Raw genomic sequence first — 16,163 nt, 5'->3', positions numbered from 1 at the left:
TTTCAGTAAAACCTTATTCAACCAAGTCCCTGGGTCCTTAACCATATGGGGTCTACTTCTGAAAATGCCATTGTCCCTGTGTACTCATGTTTATGATTAACTCTAGCAACAGCATTGCCATATTTGAAAAATGGAAGCCTCCAGATGAATACATGGGTGTCTCCTCTCATCCCCCACCTGCTGCCTAGAGGCCTTTGTACTCATGTTTATGATTAACTTTAGCAACAATGTTTGCCATATTTGAAAAAATGGAGGTCCCTCTAGATGAATATGTGGGTGTCTCCTCTCATCCTCCACCTGTTGCCCAGAGGCCTTGGATTAGCGATAAGGTTGGTTGGTTGGGGGGTATATAGGGGACGATCCCTGGTCTTCAGAATCACTCCAAGCGCATTTGGAGAAATTCCCACCATGAAGACCATCGTCTTTCTTATGTTCCTAGGAATTGCTGGTAAGTCTTTTTTCCCCTTTAATATTGAAGTGAGAGACTGATAGAGACTAAATTTCTAGCCTCTGTTGGTCTCCTGTGTTGGTCAGAAATCCAGCACAAATATGTGGGTCTCTTTGCTCCACCTGGAAAAAAGAGGGAGGATGGAAAACAAATGGCTGAGAGGAGCTAAAAAGGCACAGGAGAGCAAACCAGCCCTCACTCTCTCCTCCAGGTGTGATATCACATGAGACTTTGCTACGTAATAAGGGTGACCATGTAATTTATTGACCAAATAGGAATGCTTTTCGAAAATAAGAAGTGACATAGTTAGTACCAGGATTGTTGGCATAAACTGTGCCTGGCAAATCAAGACCTTGAGGCCCAGTGCTCAAGGTCAATGCGGTGGGCCTTACCCTTCTCAGCTTCCACCCCTCCGGCTTTTGGGCTCCAGAGTAGAGCCCAGAGATGTGTCTACTTTGGGCAGTGTTGTTTCTTTTAAAGATGTGTTTATTTATGCATACATGAATGGGGGTACAGGCCAGAGGTGCAGGGGGTGAGAGGATTCACCAGAGACAGAGTGGGGAGCAGAACAGGCGGATCTACTGAAATACACTGCTAAGGGGAGCAGCGGGCGGGACAGGAGAGGTCTGCTGCGCCATGTGGGTTGCTCCCTGGCCAGTGGGGGATCAAACTCATGCAGAGGCTGTGGATAGCTCCACAGGGCTGTGCTTAACCCCTTGCACCACCAGGGAGGCCCTGGGCAGTGTTGTTCCAATGCAAAAATTAAAGTGGGAGGGACCACATCCCGTTGAGATCTTCCTAGAATTGGTTAGAAAAAGGTAGACTCCCTTTCACAGGTGAGACTGTACCTCACATACTGCCCTACAGAAATTAACCCCTTTTACCACCAGGCAGAGGTCGGGTATTTTGTCCAAGTCACATTCTTCTCTGCGTTGGTAGCTGCTTGGGAGAAGCAAAAAATGTCTTCCCCACTTGCCCAGGACAAATAGCTTAGGAATAGTTTCTTTATATGAAAAAACATTATTTTTGGCCTCAGACATTTTCAAGTTTTAACAAGACCACACAAAAGCATCCCTCTTCCTCCTGTACTAGCCCCCTCTTTTCTTTAACTTCATGTCTTCTTTCCTTCCTTCCGTCTTTGCTTCCTTTAAACAATTTAAAGTTACTCCCTTCCATGAACCCTTTTTGATCTAACATGAAAGTCCAGGTAAAGTACAGTTTTCTGGCTCTTTCTTGGGTCACAGCACAGTTTCAGGGCCTCTTTTTGTTCCAATAGGCTGTGCCCACAGGGTTCATATTACAAAAGGTGAACGTCAGGCATGTCCTTTCAGATAATGCTTCTGCTTTTGGAGATAACGCCTCCCCTAACACAGGACCTGTGTGTCCAGGGAAATCCCTAGATGCAGAGTCAAAGAAAGCTGGTCTCCACCCGGGGTAGCTCCCACTCTCACCACCTCTCTGGCGTCACGCAGTCATCACCTTTCCAACATGATGCTTCTGGAAATTTCGAGCTCAACCACCCCCTCATTCTATGTATTGATTCACCAATATAATCATCCATGTTGATGGAATTGTTTACTGCAGAATTGTAGAGTTTTGCTGAATCATGCCAGTAGCTCTGGCTCTGGTCACCTTGCCCCAGGGCCATGTTTGTGCTATTCTGCTGGGCAGGTGTGTCCTGAGGGTAAGACTGTGATGTTTGCTTTGTCTTTTAGCATATTTTAGAGTAGGAGACATCAGTGTTTCAAAATTTCTGTAGAGGGCCTCCCCGGTGGCGCAGCGGTTGAGCGCTGGGTTGAGAAGCTGCCCGCAGCCTCTGCAGCACAGGTTCGATCCCCGGCCACCGGAGGAGGGTCCCACATGGCACGCAGACCTCTCCTGGCACCCGCTGCTCCCCTCAGCAGTGTACTTCGGTCCTTCTGCCTGCTCTGCTCCCTGCTCTGGCTCTGGTGAATTCTCTCATCCTCCTGCGCTTCTGACTGTACCCAGTGCTTGTAGAAATTAAAAATAAATAAATAAATAAATAAAAACCACAAATGTTAAAAAAAAAAAGAATCAAAATTTCTGTAGAGTAGCATGTGAGACACATACACTGGACACATGTGAAAAACGTGTCCAGTGTGTGTGCACCATGGTGTAGAGAAATACTTGCGAGAATGCGCAGATTTAGAGTGGTTATTTTCAATGAGTCAAATTTAAGATAATATTTTATCTTCTGTGTTGCGGAGTTGACTGTATGGTACTTTGCTTCATTTGCTACAAGAATGTGTGTTATATGTAAAAACAGAAGTTTTAAAAATTGTTTTCCACCTCAGGATGTTTACCTCTGTGGTGTTCAATGTGCTGCGTATTTTTACCCATTCATTTGCTACAGAAGAGATCAAAACATTTATTCTAACTTGAATTTTTTTAATTTAATTTTTTTTTATTTATACAAGCACTGGGTACAGTCAGAAGCGCGGGAGGGTGAGAGAATTCACCAGAGCCAGAGCGGGGAGCAGAGCAGGCAGAAGGACCGAAGGACACTGCTGAGGGGAGCAGCGGGCGGCAGGAGAGGTCTGCGCGCCATGCGGGACCCTCCTCCGGTGGCCGGGGAGCAGCCGGGGATTGAACTGCCGCTGCAGAGGCTGCGGGCAGCTTCGCAACCCAGCACTCAACTGCTGCGCCACCGGGGAGGCCCCTAACTTGAATTTTTTAATTACTACAAATTACATAATCTACACTTTGGCCTCTTGTAATCTTCCATAACTTGTTTCAGCCGCTGTTCTATGGCTTAATTCATCATAATTACAAATTTCTTTGCTGTGGCTTTTCTAATCACTCCTCAACTGGCTAAATCTTGTCCAATATTGAGTTCCTCATCTTTCTGAGAACAAGGACAATGGAATAATCCCTTGAATCCCTCTTAAAAATATAGGTTGACAGGTGAGTGGCTTAGGAAATTGTGGCACTTTTGGTCAATTTGCTTCAGTTTCCTACAAGAATGTGGTTATATTTAAAAACAGAAGTTTTAGTACACCAATGGAACACTACTATAAATACTATAAAAATGTGAAACCTTGACTTTGTGACAATGGGATGATGCCAAGTGAAATAAGTCAGAAGGAGAAAGAGAGACAGGATGGTGTCAGTTATGGGTGAAATACAGAGATCAAAACAAAGGGTCAGATAAAACCAAATTAATAGCAATAAACTCTAGGATTCTGCTTCCAGAACTGAGGCTACCAAAGGGCGAAGGAGAGGGGAGAGCAGAGTGGGGAGTGACACGGGCTGTGAGGGAGGACTCTGGGGGCCTGCGTGGTGGCGAGGTGTGGGAGCATAATCCGAAGGGGGTGAGCCCGTATCTCTAAGTCATATTTAATGTGTAAACCATTGTTGCCTCATTAAAAAAAAAAGAATAAATTTAAATTAAAAAAAAACTTTTATATATATTAATTTTTTTAATGTATTTAAAATATATTTGAAATATACTGGTTGAAGTAAACTTGTAGTTCTGGACAGCCTTCATAAATGACATATTCTTTAAAAAGTTGCTTTCTTGTGGGAAAAGACAAAAAGAAGGTCTAGGCTGGCGGCCTCCCGTGCCCCCTGAGGAGCTGCGCTGCCCCTTCTCAGGTCTGCCTTTGGCGGGAGCCTTGGGGACCCCGTAATCTGCAGGGGCGTTCCCTCTTCCTCTGCTAGGGGCTTTACCCACAAGTGATGATGACTCGGATGACAAGATTGTTGGGGGCTACGTCTGTGCCAAGAACGCGGTTCCCTACCAGGTGTCCCTACAAGTCGGCTACCACGTGTGCGGGGGCTCCCTCATCAGGCGCCAGTGGGTGCTGTCCGCCGCCCACTGCTACAAACCGTGAGTGTGGGCCCCGAGCCTGCGGCGGGGGTGGGGGGTGGTCTCCGAGGCCGCTGGCTGGTCCTGGGCACAGTGGTGCAGTGCCAGGAAGGACATCTCTGGACCATCACCTCTGCTCACCCCACTGAGGAAAATGTCCCCCGTGTTCTCAGACGCTCCTTCTTCTGAGACCCGAACCCCAATACTTTTAACCTTCACTGAGCCCCGAATATCATTCTAACGGACGTTTTCTTTTCTTTTCTTCCTGCTTTTTCAAAAGACTATGGGATGGTGTATTTACCGTGAGCTCTGCCCTCTTAGCAAATGTTTACGCACATGAGAGTGTCAGTGCCACTAGCGATGCCCCTACTGGCCTGTGGCTGGGGCCCAGCCGTGAGCCATCAGAGGCTCCACTCCACGGACTCCTGACCTGCTCTACCCACACGTGACTCTTTCCTCCCTGGACGCGGTCTGGCAGCCTCCAGCTGCTTCTAGAGAGATTCACCATGACCGCCTCCTGCCCACTGTCTCCATGTCTGCAGGACATGGTCCTCCTGCCCCGCCCCCCACCCAAGTTTTCCTTCCAGTCCACTGGTGGGCCCGGTCCTGCCTCTGGGTTGCTCCGTGGGCTTGTAGGTTCTGATGGGGTGGCCAAAAGGGGGCTGTGAACGTAAAAGCAACACCTGGCCAATGAGCAGGCCTGTGGCCTTCCTGCTCTTTCCAGGAGCTTCCAGGTGAAACTGGGTAAACACAACCTCGCAGTCTCTGAGAGGACTGAACAGATCATCAACTCGGTGAAGGTCATCAAGCACCCTGGTTACAATCCTAAAACCTTGAAGAACGACATCATGCTGATTAAGCTGGCCAGGCCTGCCATCCTCAACAGGAGCGTGAGAACCATTGCCCTGCCCAGGGCCTGCCCCGTGAGCGGAACGTGGTGCCTGCTCTCCGGCTGGGGCAGCACCAGGCCTCTAGTGTCTAAAGCGGCCCTCGGGGCAGAACAAACAATTCCAGCTGCGGCTCAGCTGGAGCCGGGTATGGCGGGCTCAGCCGTCTTGGAGAACTTTGTCTGAACTCAGCCTGGTTTCCTCTTCTGCAAAATGGGGCCAATAACAATCCCTAGCTCACTCGTTGAGTTTAAGGACTACGTGAGATAATCTATGTAATGAGCCTAGAAGAGTGAAGGGCACTACTGAAGATATGATAGCTATTATTGTATATCATCATCATCTTTACTATTTTTATTTTTTAAAGATTTATTTATTTATGCATACAAGAACTGGGGTACAGGCCAGAGGTGTGGGGGTGAGAGGATTCATCAGAGACAGAGTGGGGAACATAACAGGCAGACTGACTGAAATACACTGCTGAGGGGAGCAGCAGGGAGACAGGAGAGGTCTGCTGCACCATGTGGGTAGCTCCCTGGCCGGGGATCGAACTCAGGCCGCAGTGGCTGCCGATAGCTTCATAGGTTTTATCTTAACCCCTTGCACCACCAGGGAAGCCCCATCTTTATTATTATAATGTTATTGCTGCCCTGCCCTTTGGGGGAATCCTACCCTCTGGGGAGTTTGGAGAAAGGGTTTGGAGAAACCCCTATCTGTGTTTTGGGGTGCTGGTCGGTGTCGACGAATAATCATCACTATGCCCTTTCTTCAGATATGAGCTCCCCCTCAAAAAACAATTCAGAAGATGAGGACAGGGCTGGATCCAACAGCTCTAATGTCCTGCGATGCCTGTCTGCCCCGGTGTTGCAGTCCCAGACTTGCCGCTGGGTCTACCCTGGCCAGATCTACAGCAGCAGCATGTGCCTGGGCTTCCTCCATGGCGGGAAGGACACCTGCAAGGTGGGTCTGCCTGCATCCCCAGGCTCTGCGTCTGCAGGGGGTGGACACGCTCCTAATGTTCTCTTCCTCTTACTGCAGGGTGACTCGGGGGGGGGCGTGGCCTGCAAGGGAGCCGTGCACGGCATTGTTTCCTGGGGTGCAGGCTGTGCCCAGAAAGGCAAACCTGGCGTCTATACCAAAGTCTGCAAGTACCTCAAGTGGATCCGCAGGACCATGGCGGCCAACAGACGCAGCTAATCCTCCCTCTCTCTTCCCCCTCACGCCCCCCACCCCACTCCCCTCCCAGGCTCTGTTCTGGGCTGGAGCCCACTGTAACTTTGTGTTGGCTTTGGAGGGGCTTGTAGTTCTCACATAGAGGTGTCAATAAAATTCCTTCATGAAAACTATTGTCATCCTTCAAATTCAATTTAGCCGAGCCGCTCAGATTAACCTCAAGTTTAGGCAAAAACACACACTTTATCGCTGGACTAGGACATGAGCCAATAGTCACTGTTCTGATTGTTTACAGCAGTTGGTTTTTTTGAAAGTAAGTTTCTTAGATCATCTTCTTTTCTGGGAATGAAATTACTTAAAAATTTCCATGCCTATCAGAGAAGTAAAGTGCCAGCCCACCTCAGTGGCTAGTGAGGTATTAACTGGGAAAGTGGCCAGAAAAGTTTTAGAAAAAGAACAAACTCTGGGAGAAAAAAGGGAAAAAAATTGCCTTTCGATGCTGGTGACTTGCTTCTGCCAATACAGAGGTCAACATACTTGTTGGAGCCCAGTCAACCCCCTTCAGGCACAGGTTCCTACAGTTCTACAAGGCCACTAAGTCACGCGCCTGGGAAAGAGATGACAGACACAGATTAATTAAATACAGACGGATCTGGGCCACCACGTCTTGAAGATAGGAAAAGAACTGTGGTTCCCAGCGCTCTGTGCTGGGCAGGAATGTGGGCATTCCCCGCGCGTGGTTCATGGCCCTTTTCCTCGGGGGAGGCCGAGGAAGGAACCCCCCACTTCCAGTGGCATCCTCAGTGTTGATTATGAATGAGAATTCATTATCTTACTGAGAACAGAAGTTTTGCTCCTAAGGTGCAGATGAGCATGCTTATTGAGTCTGGAAACTGTCAACCCACTTCTCCAAGTAGAAGGGATCTTGTAGTCCCAAGCTCCCCCAGGACCATGCCAGACCCTCAGATTTGCTCATTCGCTTTGCATAACTGGCTGACAGGTGCACGCACACCGCGATGCTTTTAGGGGCCCGGCCTCTCCCGGGTCCGCATGGGAGTGTTCTGCTAGTCACTTTCACTTAGAATACCACATCCCACTAATATCCACATCTGCTCTGCGCCACGCCACTCCCGGCAGCCCCCAGCCACCCCCATGAGCGAGGCTTGGAATTTCCCACCCTCATTTTGTCCAACCACCTGCAGATCCATCACTAGCGTCTTCAACACAAGCTTAGGAAGTGCATTGGGGATCGTTATTACTTAAGTAGCTATTTTATTCAATATCCTGTGTTCATTTTAATGTGCATCGGATAAAACTTCACCAAGACGCAGGAAAAGAAGTTTGTTTAAAAATCACATTGTAAGCACATCCCCAGCGCGTGCTTTCATTACACGCAACCAGTGTGAGAGTTGTAGGGGAAAGACTGAAGACTGGAAGCCATCACCTGGCATTTCCCCTGTACCCTTAACCCTCCAAGGCTTTAGTGACTGGAGAACCATCACGCTGCAGCTGCCAGGCAGGCCCAGCTTCCTTTGCCTCGAGGTATTTATTTGGGAATTTGCAGTCAAGCCTTGTTAAGTCCCTGCTTCTGGAACGCTCACTTTTCCCTACCTCAAAGAAGGGGTTCAAGTGATAATCCCAGGACTCGCCAGAGAGAGCTCTCTAGGACATGAGCCAATTATCATGAAGAGCTCTGCCCTGGATGCTTTTCCTGGGGCCAAATCTCAGATGAGGTTTGGGGATGTTTCAGGGGTGACATAGAATCAGAAAACATGCAGCACCTTATTGTGGGGGCATCAGCAGTGGACAATAACTGGACAGCATGAGGAGGCTCCCCCTTCCCCACCTTAGGCCCCACCTTTTCCCTTCTTCTTAAAATTTCCTGATCTCCAGGTTTCGGTGGAAAGCAGTTCCAGGCCCTGGGTGCTAATCACACAGGAGTGAAGGGGCCTGAGGCCCGTATTGTCCCAAAGCTCAAGGCACTGTCCCATGGCCATAGCCAGAGAAGCTCCTTGGCCCATTCCCACCCCCAGGCCCTCAGTTAATTCTCTCCAGGGGGGACTTTGATGTCCAGGGGATATTTGGTAAAACTTGGAGACATTTTTTTGGTTGTCATAATTGGGAGGATGTGAGAGTGCCACTTGTAACTAGAGGCCGGGGTGTTGATAAACATCCTACTGGGTGCAAGGCAGTTCCTTACAATAAAAATGGCAATAGTGCCAGGGCTGAGAAGCACTGCTTTCTAGTAAGTCATCTTCATATTTGCAGAAGCTCAAAGGGAAAAAAAATACAGAAATTACTTCTGGGGAGTTGACTTGCTGAAGCAGAAGCCTTAACTGCTAGACTGCTCAGGTGTGCTGTGCCGGTGGAGCACCCGGCTCTATCCAGTGGGGCTAGTTCTCACTAAGAGCCATTTATTCTAGATAGTTCTGCCATGCCCATTAATTGTGACAATTGAAATGACACAGGAGCCTACATCTTGGTTTTTTCAGATTCCCACAGGCTCCTTGGAGCCAGCCCTTAATTTGGTAAAGTTTAGATTGTTCTCCTGGACTATGCTTATGGCATGGGCCTGGACCATCACTCTTTTACCTGTTTTGAGCTATTGTCATTTCCAATCAGAATAATTTTCTCTTTTCTCAGGGGAATATATGGTTCCTATGAATAATGGAAGTTAACATGGAGTTTCAAGGCCAGAACTCAGGACAAATTATGTAAGCGTGAAGGAGCCAATGTCAATTAAAGATCAGGAGTGCAGGTTCACGATGGCCTTGGGACAAATCTTTATCGTGAAGATGGCCAAGAGGCTAAAGTTTCTGACTGGGAATCAGGACACCTGTCACCCTGTCCTGTGACCTTTATCTGGCTTAACATTCTGTTACAGGCAATAGTCCTCACCAGGTGGGCTCAGGACTTCTATTCCCATAACCTTTTGGAAAAGTGGAAAAGGTGACTGTTTAAATTTGATGTTGAATTAGCTTCCTTTTGGCACAGACCTGAATTCTAAATTTGGATTCATGAGTTTTCCATGAAATCATTTTCTGGCACATGTGGCCATGGGTGTCTCGAGGTATAAATACCTGTGGATGAAAACGCTTCATCCTACCAAACCCAGTGGCAACCATGAAGACCCTCATCTTCCTCGCTCTCCTGGGAGCTGCTGGTAAGTCTTGGCTATTCAGAATATCAGAAAGTTACCGAGACAATAGATCTTAAAAGTGCTCCTCACAGGAAGAAAAAACTTTCTTGTAATATGTCAGGTGACAGATGTTAACTAGATTTATTGTGGTGTTCATTTTGCAGAATATATGAATATTGAATCATTATGTTTATACCAGAAACTAATATAATCTGCTAATTACATCTAAAAAAATGTCTGTTATGTATGCCCATTGCATTTTTATACTGGAAGACAAAAATGAATATAGAATATCATCTCTGTGCTCAAGAAGCTTAGATGTTGAAAGAAGAGTGTATAGTACATTTTTATAGATAACCAAATTTCACTTATTGGGGACAACCACAGTGGGCAAGAATGATCAAGAATGATCACCTGTCTTAGAAGTTTCTAAGAGGCAGGATTTGCCACAAACATTAAGGTAAAGTCTATGACGAAAGAGAGCAAGGGGTAGTGAACATTAAGGCAATGGTTGTTTTGACCTTCCTAAGGACATGTGGTTAAACGATTGGGACTAAGGCCAACTCTGTACCCCTTGCTCTCTGTCCACTGTGAACATCAGTGTGGAGTCTCCTCTATAATCAAGGGCCAAGGGACCTCAAGACAAAGATAGTTTATTTCTCATGAATACACACTATGAGCTGAGTTTTAGATGGTTGCTAGTGAAGTCTCTCCAGTTTAAAATAATGTCATTCAACCATGAAAAAATGGACAAATGACTATTTCTATTTTTATACCACTAAGAAGTACTACTAAATTTCATCAAATTGAGCAGGTATAAATTTAAAACACCTCTGTCTATACCTTGAAATGTTTTTCCCAAAATTACTTTAAAATACTTAAATAATAGGGGATGTAATAATATGATCGCAGTCTTTTAGAGCTATAAGAAAAATCTCAACATTAGTGGATCAGACTTCACAGTGCTGTGTTAATTGGAAATGCTGGAAAGATCACTGGGATGAGGAGAAAGATTACAGAAGGAAATCTTAATAATGGTCAACGAAATTATTTCATGATAATTTTAAGTGAGAACCAAAAAGAGAAATTGGAGGGACAAAAGTAGAGAACCCCAATTTCCTTCCAGGCCAGAACATTCTCAGGTAGCCTCTACAAGCTTCCTTGTCCTTATACCATGCCCATATCCGCCCTTTACTAACTGCAACAAATTAAAAAAAAACACACACATGGTTATTAAAAATAATTTGAGCACCTATTTGCATGGTTGCTGGGCTGGATTTTGTAGGAGAACTATCCTTTACATCCTCAGAGAGTGATGGTCAGGGCTTTTATTGTGTAAGGGATCTCTGATCCATGTGGATGTGAGTGTATGTATAGAGATGTTCATCACATTTAAAGAATAAATTAGATACGCCTAATGGCATATGTATGTTACATGTTAAAGGTGTAGAATAACAAGGTCTTGAAAAAATTGCTTTAAAACCATCACCCGCTGATTGTGTGTGACCAGGGAACTTGGTCTGCTCTTTTGTGGTTGATTGGTAATGATTGGTGGCGAGTAGAATTCCAAGCTGAATCTGATTCACGGATGGTTTCCAACTTTTCTCTTGCCAGTCGCTTTCCCCACCAACGACGATGACAAGATCGTCGGGGGCTACACCTGCCAGGAGAACTCCATCCCCTACCAGGTGTCCCTGAACTCTGGCTACCACTTCTGCGGAGGCTCCCTCATCAACGACCAGTGGGTGGTGTCCGCTGCTCACTGCTACAAGTCGTAAGTGACCAATCTCCACATCTCTGCTCTCTAAACTGAACTCACTCCCCATCTTGCCATGTCACATCAGGGCAAAGTAGTCATGCCTGAAGAGTAAGCATTGCCATTCTAAGAGCCTCATTTCCCCAAGGGCATCGCACAGCTTTCTCATGGAGGCATGGGAGGGATGTGTGCGGGAAATATCCCTAGAGCTAGTTCAGAAGTATTAATCAGTAAATAGTCCTAAATGGCTCAACCAGAGAAAAAATACAGGTCATTTCTAGTACAATATTAAAATTAAGTACAGTCATTCTGCTTCCTTCATATTGCACTTCTCTGACTCCAGCCTTCTCTCCCTACAATCATTGGTAATCCCTACCAGGTGCTGATCAGTTGCGACCAGTTTCCTCCTCAATTCTCACTGCTTTTTAATTGGGGCCATTTGGTTCCCATTCCTTTGCTTTACTATTTAAACAAGATGGCAGGCGAAGGGTCTATACTTGTGTGACACCTCCCCGAGGGACACTGGTAGGGCTGCCTTCAGTAAGGATTGTACTCTCGCTGGTGTGCATGGATGCTCAAAGGGCATGGTCTCCCCAGTTATGCCATGACTGGAGTGTGCTGGCAAGGGGAAGAAGCTCAAATTAGATACTTAGGGAATGTTCATCTATTCATTTAGCCGCATCCAGGTGCGTCTGGGAGAACATAACATTGAGGTCATCGAGGGCAATGAGCAGTTCATCAACTCTGCCAAGGTCATCCGCCACCCCAAGTACAACTCAGCCACCATTGATAATGACATCATGCTGATCAAGCTGAACAGCCCTGCCACCATCAGCAACCGAGTGTCCACCATCTCTCTGCCAAGATCCTGTGCCCCCGCTGGCACCCAGTGTCTCATCTCTGGCTGGGGCAACACCATGAGCAATGGCTGTAAGTGTCGCCACATCTGAGAACCCTGGAGGTGAAAGGCAGAGAGGGAAATCTTATCATGGTCAATGAGACCAGGTGTCAAGGAGAGAACCAGTTGTTGGTTAGATTAGCTGTTGATTTGCAAGAGCTTCCACAGGTGAAATGTGTTCTCCGGAACTAGAGGTTATTGACAAATGCAAAAGAAAGAATGGGGAATGCAGGGAGGGATATTGAAAAAGAAGTTTCCAGGAATCTGGTGGGTTAACTTCCACTTTCATCCTTGCGTCCCACAGACAACTACCCCGAGCTCCTGCAGTGCCTGAACGCTCCCATCCTCTCTGACGCCGACTGCCGCAAGGCCTACCCCGGCCAGATCACCGGCAACATGATCTGCGCTGGCTTCCTGGAGGGCGGCAAGGACTCCTGCCAGGTGAGTTTCTTTACCTTCCTGCCTCCATCCCTCCAGCTCTGTATCATGCATTCCCACCAGATGTGCCCTTTCCAAAAACACAGGGGATTGAAAAAGCGGTCATTGGGATGGATTGTGAGGAGTGAGGGATAGTTGTGGGATCAGAGAGAAATTTCTTTTTGTGATATTAATGGTTAGGGCTATGGGTGAAAAAGACAGAGATGATGGTGTATGAGCGGGACAGCTAAACGCGCTTGTTCAGGGGCATGTTGCAGAAGAAAACTCTTTGAAAGGCGCCAGGCTAGCTGGGAGCATTCTACTCGCCAGTGTTGATGTCTTCTTGGTCCAACAAGTCTGCAAACTGGTTCCTCAAAAAAAAAAGGAGGAACCAGAAGGAGGGAGGAGAAAGGACAGGGGTGGAGTATGAAGGTTGAGGGTTGGAAATCCAGGGGAAGATGAAGTGGCTTGTGGAGGACCAGTGGGCTGGGAAGATGGCCCCAGGACCTTGAGGAGCATCTTTGAATCTCCCATCTGGGTAGAGTTGAAAACTCTGTCTCTTCCCCTTTTCTCAGGGTGACTCTGGTGGCCCCGTGGTCTGCAACGGAGAACTCCAGGGCATCGTCTCCTGGGGCTATGGCTGCGCCCAGAAGGGCAAGCCCGGCGTCTACACCAAGGTCTGCAACTACGTGGCCTGGATCCAGCAGACCATGGCTTCCAACTAAGCACCTCAATCTCCTCATGACCCTTCCCCTGCTAGTCAAGTTCACCTTCCTTCTATACCTGAAAAAAATGTCTAAATAAAAACATATTCTCCTGTACCAAAGGTGTCCAAGAACTGTCTTTCCTTGCTATTTGTGACCTTTTTCTTGAAACTGACTGATAACTAAGAGGGTGGACATAGAACTGAACTCTTATATGGAGACTGCATTTGAAAGATTATTCTTCAACCCAATCAAAATGGTAACTGATCACCTATGGACTCCAGACTCTGAGCAGGACACTGAGGACAGAAGGGGGACAAGGTTAGGGGTCATTCAGCAGATAATGACCGGAAATTACTGAAGCTAAAGTCTAGTACTCAGAGTCCTTCAACTCGTTCATGGAAAAGCTGGGATGAAGACCACACTGTTCTCATTCCCAAGCCTTGTGACTGATATGGGGGTCCTCTCCCCGTTCTCTCTAAGCTACATGAACCTTCGTGAGGGTAGGTCAATATGGGAAACCTTTAGATGGAGACTGTCTTAAAAATCAGAGATTCCCTGTATTTTCCAAGATTTAACTTATTGAAATGTTCTACTTTTCCAAGACCTTTCTTGCTGGCATTTGGGACTTTACTGCATAGCAGGCACCATGTCTACAGGAGACTCTCCTGCCATCAGTCCCCCAGGTCCCAGACTTTTTTTTTTTGCCTTGAGCAATAAGAAAAAAAAAGTACAAGTGGAGGTAAATTTGCATAAAATGTTCTCAACTGAGGCCCTGGAAATATTGAGACAAAAGTGTTCAGGGAGCTCTGAAACCCGCAAGAGTTCAGTAATTCCGAACCTGCAATTTCAGAAGGAAGAAACCGTGTTCCAGAACCATCCTCACTTCAGAAAGAACCACTTTCCAGAACACAGCTGGAGCCAACACTCTGTGAGCCTGGAAGGTTTGCTCTTGCTTAGTGCCCAGAACTCAGTTCTCACCTCTGCAGAGGTGAAACTGTAATAATAAAAATGACATTTGTTAAGCATGCTCTTTGTGCCTCTGTATGCTTACATGTTTTTTGGTTATTATTTTATCCTCATAACTTGCCTATGTGGTAGGAATTCATAGTTCTCCCTCTTAGAGCCCGGGATATGAATGCTTAAAGAGTTTAGTGTTTTTCTCAGTAAAAGGCAGCTACTAAAGGGCCTCCCTGGTGGCACAGAGGGTTGAGCGCAGCGCTGTGAAGCTGTCCGCAGCCTTTGCAGTGCCTGTTCAATCCCACTGGCCTCGGAGTAATCCACATGGTGAGCAGACCTCTCCTGTCTCGCCCGCTGCTCCCCTCAGCGGTGGATTTCATCAGTCTGCCTGTTCTGTTCCCCGCTCTGTCTCTGGTGAATCCTCTCGCCCTCTGGCACATCTGGCCTGTACCCCGGTTCTTGTATAAATAAAATAAATCTTAAAAAAAAAAAAAGGCAGCTACAAATCCTGAAACCAGGAACTGAATCTTTGTAGCTTATCTCCAGAGTCCACAGTCCTCACTGTTATGTTAATAAACATTAAAATGTCACCAAGATTTAAGGGCTTCACAGCAACATTTAAACATTAAAATAAAAAGGTGTTCTCAGAAACCTGGTAAATATGAGGAACCTAAGGTTACAATTATTTTATTTAACCAGCATGTATATAGCATTTACTATTTCCCATTAAAACTCACTGTTCTAAGTACTTTATAAATAGAAAATCTGAACAGGTCAATAGCAAGGAAAGAAATCGAATGAATAATGAAAAACTTCCTAATATAGAAAACCCCAGGACCAGATGACTTCACTGGCAAATCCTACCAAACATTTAATAAAGAATTAACCCAACCCTTCTCAAATACTTACCAAAAATTTGAAGAGGAGGAAGCCTCTTCCAAACTCATTCTTCGAGGCTAGTGTGGCTCGGGCCCCAAAGCCACAGAAGGGCAGCATGCCTGATGGAACCCACCAGCATGCCTGATGGAACCCACCCCTTATTATCAACTTCCGGAGCAGCTGGAAGGTTAATTTTCCAAGAATAACTTATAAAAAGGACTGTGGTGAGTTGGAGAAAGCAAGAAGTTGTCAAAGACAAAAACAGAAGAGGTAAGGAGGTTGATTTTATTGACTATTGCAATAAGACCCAAAGATCGGCGTCTCAGGAGGACAGGTCTGCCTTCGACTTTTCTGGACACAAATAGCCAAGTCACAGGCAGGAGACTTACAGTGAAGGCTGTTTTTGCCGTGCAGGGAATTCAGAAGCAGTCAGCAGGACAGCAAGTGTTGATCTCTCTGGCAAGCTTCATGGCAAAGCAGTCTAAGCTCAGCTAATCATTCGTGAGACAAAGGATGGGGAGCTGGCGGTCTGTGTGTGACCCCATCAGCGGGTGCAGGTGGAAGGAGAAAGGTCAGTGTTTGACCTTGCACAGGCAAGCAGGGGAGTCGTCTTAGGTCTTATGGGAGCCATAAAAGTGGCAGAGTCTTCTCTAGCACACATGGGGAGGCATAATTCTTTGCATAAGCCATTTCCCAGAACACAGCAATGTTTACCCACCGCAGTTTTGTTTCGAAGGACTCAGGAGAAGTTCAGCATGTCAGAGACAATCTGGGGATTGAATCCTTCTGACTTATCTCTCTTGCATTGTCCTTGAAGACCTGTGTTGTCACAAATGGCAAGAGTTCATTTTTTCCTCTTTTATAGTTGAGTAGTATTCCACTGTGCATCTCGACCACGCCTCCCTAACCCACCCCTCTCTCCATGAGCATTTAGGCTGGTTCCCTAACTTGCCATTGTAAATAAGGCTGCGACGAACATAGGAGCGCAGCCATCCCTTCAAATCAGTGTTCTTGTGTTCTATCCTCGGAGGAGAAAGACAAATACCGGATGTGCCATATAGAGAAACAAACCA

At 46.6% G+C, this 16,163-nt stretch overlaps 2 protein-coding genes across 2 annotated transcripts; both read left to right on the top strand.

Annotated features, from left to right (window-relative positions):
* Window positions 1-408: 408 nt before the first annotated feature.
* LOC311168966 (cationic trypsin-3-like) lies at window positions 409-6,361 on the top strand (the record flags this gene model as incomplete). Its single annotated transcript, XM_084230673.1, has 5 exons — window positions 409-448; window positions 4,130-4,298; window positions 5,002-5,167; window positions 6,035-6,124; window positions 6,203-6,361. The coding sequence occupies 5 exons, from the start codon at window positions 409-411 to the stop codon at window positions 6,359-6,361; spliced, it is 624 nt and encodes a 207-aa protein (XP_084086799.1).
* A 3,099-nt stretch (window positions 6,362-9,460) lies between these two features.
* LOC311167996 (trypsin) lies at window positions 9,461-13,272 on the top strand (the record flags this gene model as incomplete). The annotated part of the gene is made up of 5 exons (XM_084229218.1): window positions 9,461-9,500; window positions 11,091-11,250; window positions 11,909-12,162; window positions 12,435-12,571; window positions 13,123-13,272. 5 exons carry the CDS (start codon window positions 9,461-9,463, stop codon window positions 13,270-13,272), a joined length of 741 nt encoding a protein of 246 aa, XP_084085344.1.
* Window positions 13,273-16,163: the final 2,891 nt, after the last annotated feature.

This window comes from Talpa europaea (assembly GCF_964194135.1).
Source record: "Talpa europaea genome assembly, chromosome: 3".
NCBI lineage: Eukaryota > Metazoa > Chordata > Mammalia > Eulipotyphla > Talpidae > Talpa > Talpa europaea.
This window is presented reverse-complemented; position numbering and strand designations above follow the sequence as displayed.